General features: G+C 32.5%; 1 protein-coding gene across 2 annotated transcripts in view; it reads right to left on the bottom strand.

Annotated features, from left to right (window-relative positions):
- The window catches only part of N4BP2L2 (NEDD4 binding protein 2 like 2), a 69,191-nt gene that overhangs the window by 38,240 nt on the left and 19,185 nt on the right, over positions 1-11,766 (bottom strand). For both annotated transcript variants that reach the window (XM_035003570.1, XM_035003569.1), the window contains one exon: positions 9,990-10,136. In XM_035003570.1, the coding sequence (XP_034859461.1) occupies positions 9,990-10,136 (147 nt within the window). The remainder of the gene's footprint in view (positions 1-9,989; positions 10,137-11,766) is intronic.

Below are 11,766 nucleotides of genomic sequence, written 5' to 3'. Positions count from 1 at the left end.
TTCATTTTATAAGGATCACTCTAGAAGGAGAGTGCTGGTAATGTTCTATTTCTTGAGCAGAGCTCTGGTTACATGGATATGATCACTTTCTGAAAATCTGGAGCTATACACTTAAAATTTAAGTACTTTTCCGTATGTCCATTATACTTCAGTCTGGTTAGACTGTGCAAAGGATTAAAACAAAACAAGAACTGATGTGGGGACTCAAGTCTCAGAGATAATTCAAACTAGAGAGATGGCAATCAAAAATGGATACATTCAAGAGATATGTGAGTGGCAAAATCCACAGGCCCTGGTTGGTGGATTGAGTATGAAGGGGGAAAGGAGGTATCAAAGAAGACTCCCAAGTTTCTGGCTTGCAGAAATGAATGGTAGATCCATTCACTATGTAAGGAAATCCTAGAAATCCAGAGATGGGAGAGAAGGTCGCTGTTCAATTTTCCAGGCTTAAAAGTAAAAACATTAGGTAGGCAGATAAATAAAAAGGTTGAAGCTCAAACACCAAGTCTAAGTAGAAACTACACTTGGGGATCAATACTATTAATAACAGAGGCAGTGGGGTACCAAATCCTTCAGCCAATATTTAATGAGCTCCTACCATATTACAGGCACTGGTTTAGATTCTGTGGATACAGCTCAAACAAAGAAACAAATTCTCATGGGACGTATATTCTTGTTCAGGCAGACCCCCGACGAATCAGTATCAAATAAACAACCTCAACCACTAATAAGTACTATGATGAAAACAAAATGCGACAACGTATTGAGTGACAGGGATAGGTCTATTTTTCTTAATACTGAAATAATCAGGAAGCCCTCTTTGCAAAGGTGAATTTGAGGTGAGACCTGAATGTTCAAACAATACTAGGCAGAGAAGAAAAGGACAGCATTCTAGGAAAAGAGCTAGTGCTTAAAGCAAAATTAAGCTTAGCATGTTTGAAGAACAAACAAAAAGACCAGTATAGATGGAATGTAGTAAGGGAAGGGGGCTGAGTTGTGCAAGTCAGGGACAGGGAAGAAGTAGAGTTTAAGTGGGGAGTGATGTAATTTACATTAAAAAAATTTTTTTTTTATAGATTAGTTGCTCTGTGAATAAAATTATAGGGTGACAAAGAAAAGTAGGGAGACTACCACGTCCAAGTAAAAAATGATGAAATCTCACGGGGAAAGCTAAAATTAAGAACAGAAGACAGGGGGTGCCTGGGTGGCTCAGTCGTTGAGCGTCTGCCTTCGGCTCGGGTCATGGTCGCAGGGTCCTGGGATGGAGCCCCGCATTGGGCTTCCCGCTCTGCGGGAGGCCTGCTTCTCCCTCTCCCACTCCCCCTGCTTGTGTTCCTTCTCTTGCTGTGTCTCTTTCTGTCAAATGAATAAATTAAAAAAAAAAACAAAAAACAGAAGATGGTCTAGAACTAAACCTTAAGTAATTTTAAAAAGCAAAGACCAAGAGGAAGAGAAGGCAGCAAATGAGACCAAGAAGTACTCACAGAGATATGAACAAAAACCTTATCAAGGAAAAATATTTTAAGGAAAAAAGTGATCAAGAGTCAAACGCTTACTGGGTAGTCATATGAAGACTGAAAAAAGCTCATCAATACAGAGGAACATTTGGAGACCTTAAGATCTATTTAGAATGAGAGTCAGAAGCTAAAATGGAGTGGGTAGATAGTATCACAAACAGTTGAGGGGAAAATGACAAAAGTCACAGTTCTTTAGTCTGGCTGTAAAGGAGTGGTGTCAAGAAGGGGGGGCTTTAATGGGGATGCCTGGGTGGCTCAGTCGTTAAGCATCTGCCTTCAGCTCTGGTCATGATCCCAGGGACCTGGGAGAGCACCCGCATCAGGCTCCCTGCTCAACGTGGAGTCTGCTTCTCCCTCTCCCTCTGCACACTCCCCCCATCATGCTCTGTTTCTCAAATAAATAAAATCTTTAAAAAAAAAAAAAAAAGAGAGAGAGAGGGAGGCTTGATCGTGTCTGAATGTGGACAGACTAAGGAAAGAAAGACTAAGAAAGCAAGACTGAAGTTAGAGAGAGAAGGAATAACTGGCGACATGAAAAGATTCCTGAGAAAGCAGTAAGAGATGCAATCCAGAACACAGGTGAATGTGTTTAGATTGGAGGAGGGCTACCCTCTCTACTGAAATAGGAGAATGGATACAAATGGAAGTGGAACTCAGATTGCCTGACTCTTAAAATAATGTGTTCTTTCCACTAAAATTATGTCATGAATATGCTGAAAAGTAGAACTGAAGAAAAGTTAAACTGAGGTTACTTAGCCTAAAGAAGGCAAATAGTAGCTCAATATATATTATTTTTGAAATAAAAAATAATTATATGAAGATGTCTATCAGTACCAGGTATTCTTTCTGCTGAATAAAGATAAATGTGTTCAAAATGAAAAGAGATCAAGCACTTGATCTCTCTCTGAACTGATCACAGTTCTTTGGAAGAAGGGCTCTGAAAAATCACCACTTTAGGATAAATACCCAAAGTATTTTTCTCAGATTTTTTTGAGAATTCTGCGAAACTTTAAAGCAAAAAGCAAGAGAATAATCTTTATATGACCCTAAAAGAAATGGATAATCAAAAGCCTGAAGGTTGCTTTAGTTGTCTATATTCTAGGATTGAATTTCTTGATCCTAAATCATGAATCTAAAGACTACTGGTTCAAAATCTGAAATAAAAGGCTCTGATGGTATTAGATATGACAAGTAATTCACACTCCATCTCCATGTCTCCTAAATTACAAACTACCTTATAAAGTTGCTCTCCTTAGATCAATTGTGTCCTTAATATCAAAGGGTTGTTGACTGTTTTAGGGAGAAGACTATGTCTACCATTCAACATTTTATTGACTCTTTTTAAAGGACAAAGATCCAAAGGCCTAGTAGTGACCAAGGGTGACCAGGAAGACCCTGTTTTATGGCACTTAGGATACAAGATAATCTTTTTGAATAACTTGGGCTTCTACTGGTTTTTGAAAAGCAAAGGTAAGATATAGGGAGGGAGAAATACCACTTTTGACCACTATCCTTCTAGCCTTAACAATTTCTTCCCTATCATTCCCCAGAATTTTTTTTTTTTTTAAGATTTTATTTATTTGACAGAGAGAGACACAGCGAAAGAGAAACACAAGCAGGGTGAGTGAGAGAGGGAGAAGCAGGCCTCCCGAGGAGCAGGGAGCCCGATGTAGGGCTCAATCCCAGGACCCTGACATTATGACGTGAGCCGAAGGCAGACGCCCAACAACTGAGCCACCCAGGCACCCTTTTCCCAGAATATTTTAAAAAATAGGCTTTTTTCCTCATTAATTCTAAATTAATTCAAAATCTCTAGCCCAGGCCAAGCCTCCTAACACATTTCCTGTACATACTTGAATTTACTTATATTTGAATTAAAATGTTTTAACCACATCTTTGCCAGTGTTACACTGTACTATATTCCAACAACCTCAATTTGATAATGTGCTGTTTTCTAGGTCCTGAACTGAAAACTATTTTAAACTACTGATGAAACTAATGCTATTTCTCTTCTATTCTGATTTCACATTTAGAAACAGTTAAAAAAAAAAAAAAAAGAATCACAATCTACTCTAGGGATTAAGAAAAACCAAACAAGATCCAGTCCTATTTTTTAGGTTAACTAAAACAAAGTAAGGCAAATACTCAACAATAATTCTTCATTCTGTACTTAAAGGTTTTCCTTGTAGAATCTTACTCAATATATTATTTATATAGTGAACTTAAGTAACTGGCTCTTTTATTGTTCTTTAATTTTAGAAAATTAAACACAGAAGAAAAGATGCTATTATAAAAGAAAGAAATGCTTAATTCTTCAGAAATTCAGAAAACTGATGTATCAAATTTCCATAACACCTACTACTATAGCACACTTAAGGAATATGTGAACATTGAAAGAAAAAATAAAGACCACTTACACAACAGTGCTGATCTATTCTGGGAAATATTGCCTCAAAATCAGCAAAACAAACAGCTTACATAATTTAACAATCCATTTATTGAATACTACACATTTCAAAAGCTAATTAAAATAAATTTTTAAACATTAAAGCACAACAGCATATGTAAAAGTTCAATTGAAAAGATGTTGCTGAAATATGATTACCAATTATATCAATATATATTTTGTAGAAAACATTAAATACTAAATGGTATCTCTACTTTGTCTTGACTTTTAAAAATAGGACTCTAAATAAATGGCCACTTACAGGTTTCTTCAATTTCATTGATAAATTAACACACCTTCAACCCTACAAATTCAAAGGTACAATTAAGACTGATGTATCACTGACCTCTACCTCAGAAACCAATAATACATTATATATTAATTGAATTTAAATTGGAAAAAAAAAGAAAAACAAAACAAAACAAAGGTACCATTAAAGATGCACTCAACTCTTCACTGGCATTTCTTTCCTACCTTAAAAAAAAAAATGTTATATTGGTAGTAATTTTTAAAAAGATGACTATGTCTAAAAGATAAAATGGGCTATAGTGAGGAATATGTCTGACCTAGAGTTGGATCCCAGTTACAACTCTCCCCAGAGAAATTATGTTGGAGAACTTTGCTTAACCTCTGTTAAGTTCTTGTTTCTTCTTTATAAAACCCTTGTAGAACTGTTATGAAAACTTGGAGCCTGTTAACAATCACAATTACAAGAGAGCCTGGCACTGACAGGCATTAAATAAATGGCAGCTACTTAAATGAACATTATTATATTAAGGCTGTTGCTATTAAATTCTTATTCCTCATTGTAGCAGCACTGCACAATATGAAGCACTTGTAGAGATTGAACTCAAAACAAGCTATCAGCTTTCCTTCAAAATCACTCCGTTCTTTAATAAGGGTGGACTGGAGAATCATGACGTAACAGTGAATTCTACAATACTGAATTCCCAACTACTACTTACCAACAAGTCTATCATCATGACACTTAAGTATTATAAAATAAATTTTTCTTGAATTCATACATCCAAGTACTATGCCATGTTTATGGGATTCTTAACTAATGAGTAACACATTGTTAGACTTTTATAAATCTTTCCAAGCATTTTCATATCTAAGTTCTAACTAAATGGCAGGGTTAGGAAACCAACCGCAAAGCTGCTGGTCTGTAAATATAACATGGTTAATTATATAAGGTTCCTAAGGAACAATGAGTTCACTGAAACAGGAGGGAAAGAGTTACCTCCATTTTTGTCAGCCACTTACCATCCCACCATCTTCATTAAAAACGTTATGCAGTTACACAAGGATGGCTGAGCAGAAAATGGACAGAAGAAAAAAAATATGTACAGGAAAAGATTATGAAAGAAACAAGAAACATGATTTATAATACTATTAAGAAAGAAAAAATAATAAAGGCAGAGGAAGAACCCACAATCCCTTCCCAAAATCAAATTTCATTTCTTTATACTATAAAAACTTAAGAGTTCAGGATTATAATTGAAGACACACTACAGAGTTGTACAACTGTAATTAACAGTTGTAGATGAACTAACCTCAAGGGTAAAACCTTGATTTTATATGTCCTACCCGAGAATGCAGTTAAAACTGCAAAACAAGAAAATAATCAAAATAAAGTGTATTTCAATGGACTCTACTGAATTTGAACACAATTTGAACCATGAATGAACACATTACTCTTTTTTTCCCTTAGTTACTAATAAGTTTAAAGGCAAAAAAACCCTAGGTCACCTTAAAAATCTCTCCGTCTTCCCAATAATTTACAAAAAATTCAATTAAAAATACATTTTTTACAACTGGAAGACACTCCCAGATGAAGTCTTCAGTTACTCACCAAAGTAGGGATAATGCTTGTTAATGTGATTTTGTCTTGTTCTAAGATTAGGAGACAAACTGTAACTGTGTCCATGCTAAATAAAAGAATCTATTTTATTCATACTTAAATTTAAGACAGCTTCCTGAAGTTAATGGGTCCTATACTGGGAAGTGTATTATAATACGTGATTACCACAATTATCACACCTGGAACGCAACATGGCTATCATTCAGAGAACAAAATTTGTTAGGAAAAAGGAGAAAGATTTTTTCTAATCTAAATTACTAAAATAAACTTCCATTAAATGCACCCAAAGTAAAAATTTTCCAACAGACACAGCCTTAGCTTGAGGCTCTCTCTTCAAAAAGTTATTTGTGCTAGTGTTTCCCCTTGTTTCTGTGCACAATTTGACAGTGACAATGTGTTAAGAATTTCCACAGAAGATATATTAAAAATTAAGCTCACAATTGTATATTCTATTATAAAACTTATGCCTTCTAGTGTAATGCAAATGTAAATAAAGATATTGAATGTAAATGATAACCAATCTATTACAAGTTTTCTGAACCTAACTGCAAACATTATAAATTTTCAAGGTTTGCAATTTACAAACCATGCAAAAAGTAAACATTTTTTAGACTTAAGACACTTAGCAATTTGAATCAACTGAGTTAATTTACATGTTGTTTTAAATATGAAAAAAGGAATCAGAAAGATGCAAAAGAAAATCACTACTCCTCTTTCAGAACTTATGTCATTGAACAAACTAAACAGTACCTTTTACCATCCTAAGGACATTTTAAGGACATAAAAGGAGACCAATTATTTTAATAAGACCTTAATCTTAAAAATAAAATAAAAATCGGTATGCCAATCTTAATAAAGAGAAAGAAAACCATCAAAAGGGAGATATTCATTACTTTAACACAATCTCTCCTTCCTCTGTAAATTCACAAGAATTACATCTAACAATTTTAATAGAAAAAAATTTTATTTATAAATTGTAACCTATAAAACTTAACTCTGAAACCATTAACTCAATCTTCTTTTTCTGCTACCACCAAATATTTATTCTGAATGGTCATTATAACAAAACTAAACCATGCTTTGTTATGATTCTAGACTAAGGTGTTTACTCTATTTAATGAGTTGCAAATGTTAAAACAATCACACACACACACACACACACACAAATCTTAGGCCCTAAGAACAAATTCTCAGTTACTGCATTCATGTTAGAATACTACATAAAATTTCAATAAAGACTAGCAAACCTATACGATCAAGGCACTAATATATAAACAACCACATTTCTTCAATATTTTCCAAAGAGAACACCACCAATTTTCTTTATAAATACTTATAAAACCAGGCTCAGAAAATCAGATATTTCTGCAATAACAAAAACTCGAATGTGGTCAAAATAAAGATTTCATATCCTTTGAAATCATGAACTCTTTCAAAACTTATCTATACATAAGACTAGAAAATTCGAGAGTCTATATTAGACAAGAAATAACCAAACTTCAAATACTTAAATCCACCCTACTGCTCCAACAAAATACAACCCAATCTTTTATAAACAATCTTACTTTAAAACAGACATAAAATATTAAAAAGTTAATTTTCTTTTGAAAAGGTGAATACTGAAAATAAAGATTATCTATTTAAAAAGCAGTACCATTAGTTCAACTTAATTACCACATTAAGTATTTTTGCTAGCAGGATTATGACATACAGAAAACTATAAATTTGCTTATCAAAAAGGAAGTGGTTTTTATACCAAGCCTATGAAAAAACAACTTAGGTTAAGCTGCATTCTACTTAACTAAATGTATTTTATCTTAGTTAAATATGATGACTAATGCCCCACGTTTATTGTTTGGGATGGAGACCAACTTAAAATGGGGCATAGGAACTGGGGGCTATTCCATTAAGAATATAACTGGGGGCATAAAAAAACAAGATCTGAATACAAGAAAAATTTTGAGAAATATCTTTAATCAGTAAATTTTTTGATTTTTAAAGATTTTTATAGACTTAAAACCAAAGCAATGACTTGTAACAGTGATTCTGGTATCTTTCATTGCATATTCATGCTTGTTATTGTTCAAAAAATAAAAAAATTAACCAGAATGCTAATGGGGAACCATATTAATTTAATATGCTTAGAGGAACTATTAATTTTCTGTCTTTAAAAAAAAACAACCTTCAAACCTTTTCAGAATGTTTATTTCCCTGCCTAGTATGGATTTATACCAAAAAAAAATCAGCAATGATTAATGATCTCTGCATGATTATTTAAGTACTCAGAAGTACTAAAAGATGAAGTTGGTCCATAATAAAATCTGGAAATTTACTTCAGACTTACTAACATGAACATATTTCTTTATAATATGTATCTTTCAAAGGCAATTCTCTACTTCCTTAAAATAAATTTGGCTAATTAAGCATCTATTAATCAAAAACTATAGATTCATAACACTATTACTCCTAACAGTTTTATAAAGACAGAGGGAAAGGAACACACAGTATACATCTGACAGTTGTCTCATCTGTCCCCAAATTAAATCCTTCTGTACTATTTTCAAAATGTGCTAATGTACATAATAAAATACTAGAAAAACACAAGCCTAAATACCAAGAAGTATTACTTGAAACAAAAGAATACATGAAAATAGTGGATGAAGAAAATGTGTATATGTATAAATATATACACATTTACACACAAAACATGAGTTAGCATATTTACTGTATCATATTTAGTTAAGATGAATACATACAAACACACATGTTAAACAAAATAAAGCAAAGTAATACCCATTCAAATGTAAACAGCAGTGAATAGTACAAATAAATAGAAATCATATTCTTATCTCACTAAAAGCAATGTGATAGACCTTGTTCAGAGTACTGTATTTAGTTTTGAGACTTGCACTTAGTATTACTTGAAAAGTAATATATAGATGTGGGAGAACATTTAAAGTAAGGTTGAAAAGAACAGCAAAAGGTTTAAACAACATATGAAGAAAAATTACTAGATTTAGGATGGGCTGGGTTAGGAGGAAGTAAATGGGCCATGAAATATTACCATGTAAAACATCTGAAGGATCATAACATTTTTTTTTAATAGCATATAACTAGCTAGGGTTTCTTCCTTAAAAAGAGCAAATCAAAGATGAGGATGAATTACAAAATCTCAGAAATGAATTCCATCTCAGTTTCTAAATTTTAAGTGACAAAACACAATCTAATAAAGAAAACTATCCAATGAGACATATAGTTGGTCTACAAAAAAACTGAAACCAGGAGAAATAAAATATCCTGCAAGAAAAATCTTACAATTAATGCTAAGGACCTGTCCAAAATATTTTTTTATATTAGAATTATACAATGTTAAATAAAGTGAAGTGATATATTATCAGAATAACCTGAAAAGCTTTTTCTAAGTATACAGTGATTTCCCTATTTATCCATTCCAGAACCGGAGAGTGTGGAGGGATAGGGGGATGGTTTGAGAAGGGTGATGAATATGGACATACTATATATTATGAAAATGTATATTATGGAGAAAACCACCCAGGTGGTTGATACACCTACTGCTATATAGCATTTGATGGAGAATTTAAGTGATATGCTAATTATAGCTTAGAAATATTTTTGTCATATAGATGAATTTGCAGAAACATAATTTTACCTGTATAATGAATAGAAAAATCAACAGAGGTGCCTATATCAAGTATTTCTTATATATTTAAGGTAGTTAAGAAAAAATACTAGTATTTTATGAAAAGTTAGATTTAGGTATGAGCTATAAAACTACCCAATATTATCTACAAAACAGATACAATTAGTTTAAAATTCAGTTGTAGAAAAACTATTCTAGTCCTACCCAACTCTACTAAGGTGTTTTCATAATAACCCAAGGGATTAACAACAAAAATTATAAAAACATTTAAAAAACAATTTTATATAATTTTTATTTACACTTTAGGATTTAGACAACTTGCTGGGAACATCCTTTGTGAGGCAACATAGTCTTTTTTTTAAATTTGAAACTATTTAAACTTCAAGATAGGCTCACTAATTTTTTTCAAGGGCAAGCAACAAATGTGTTAGCTGAAAACAGCCAGTTTAATGATTACTTGTAACAGAGACTTGATTATGTGAGCCTAGAGAGCCTCCCCACCTCTGTCTCCCCTGTGAAGGAGGAGGTCTTTGTGTGCTTTTGTGTGACGGTTCCACTGAATTCATTACAATAGAGATGGACATTTCATATTCGTAACGATCCAACATCTGAGCAATCTTCTTTCGAGATACACCATGTTTATTCCTCCTACCAAAAAAGAAAAGGATTTTAATTCTTTAGAATGTATAGGCTTAGAGATTAAACTGTTTTAGAGTAACAGAGTACAGATTCTAAATTATATTTTACAAATAAATACTAAAAGATACATCTCATTCACCCACATTTTAGACAAAAAAAATTTATACTGGCTCTCAAAAATTTTAACAATATTTTAAAAAGGTTTAAAGATACCATAAATCACAGCAAAATGTTAACTGATAAAATCTTCCTCACATAAAACTACCAATTCATTGAACCATGGAGTTAATCTTCCCCCCTCTTTCAATAACAAAATCAAAGATTATGAGACAGTGTTTTGGGAATTACAGAGGAACTGAGTGGACTTTTAGGATTATAAAAATCAATATAAAATATCATTTTTCAAAGTTATTTTAGGACACTTCCTTTTGCATTTTTAAAATTTATTATCAATACCAAATTATTATTAGAGATGTAACAACTTGGACATATTTCACAATGTTGAGTGACAGAAACTAGACACAATGAACACATACTGTACTTTATTTACATAAAGTTTGAAAAAAAATTAAACTATGGTGTTAGGCAAAATATGTTTTAGAAAAAAACACACATAAAAAAAAAGAAAGAAAAAAAGACACATTAAAGAGAAGAAAGTAATTACCAGGGAATTCTTACTGGGAAAAGGAATTCAAATAACTTCTGAGGTGTTGATAACGTTCTTATAACATGGGTAATGGTTAAATGAATATTTGCCTTTACAAGAAATTTGTTAAGCGGTGTATTTATATTTTATGTAATTTTCTGTGAGTTTAATTATGACAACAAAAAGTGGTTTAAAAATTATTCTTGACCCTCAAAAAACGTTTTACAATTTATTTTACCCTTGTAGTTTTCTATAACTTGACTTGGACATGGCAAAACACATAGGAACATATTTTACATTTAATGTTATAGTTCTAGATTTACTAATGCTAATTAATTTTTCCCAGAAAAGACACACAAAGGAAACATTAAACTATAGATGTTTATGTTCAAGATGAGAAGAAAAAAGCAAAAGGACTAGAAGACAAAAAAAGAAAAAAGAAGAGGGATCTGAAGTTGAAACTGGCAAGATATGACTAAATCCACAAGATGTCAAAATTGGTAATTCCATCAATTTACAAAAAAAAAATCTGTCAAACTAATCTACATATCAGTTAAACTGACTTTATTGTGTGAAGTCAATTATATTAAGAATTCTAATAAATTTCAACAGTTCCTCAGTGTTAATGAAGCCTAACTGTATTTCACCAATTCATTTATTCTGCATAACCCAAACAGCTCGTCTACCTGAGGTGTATTATACACACACAAGCAGATGAATAATACTAGTTATTAATAAATCTATCCATTTTACTCACATATGAACACATAGTGTGCAAATCAGAAAGGGAAAAAATGAATAAAAGGGGAAAAAAATTAGTTGAACATCATACACAGAATAACATTTAAGCTGAAAGAGGGCAAGCTGAGGTGGGGGGAAAAAAACTGGTTTTTTAAAAAAAGGAAGTTGGGCGCCTGGGTGGCTCAGTTGGTTAAGCAACTGCCTTCGGCTCAGGTCATGATCCCGGAGTCCCAGGATCAAGTCCCGCATCGG

This window comes from Mirounga leonina, unplaced genomic scaffold (genome assembly GCF_011800145.1).
Source record: "Mirounga leonina isolate KUSES-001 unplaced genomic scaffold, KU_Mleo_1.0 Mir_127, whole genome shotgun sequence".
Classification (NCBI taxonomy): Eukaryota; Metazoa; Chordata; class Mammalia; order Carnivora; family Phocidae; genus Mirounga; species Mirounga leonina.
Note: the sequence above shows the minus strand (reverse complement) of the source record. Positions and strands in the feature narration are given on the sequence as shown.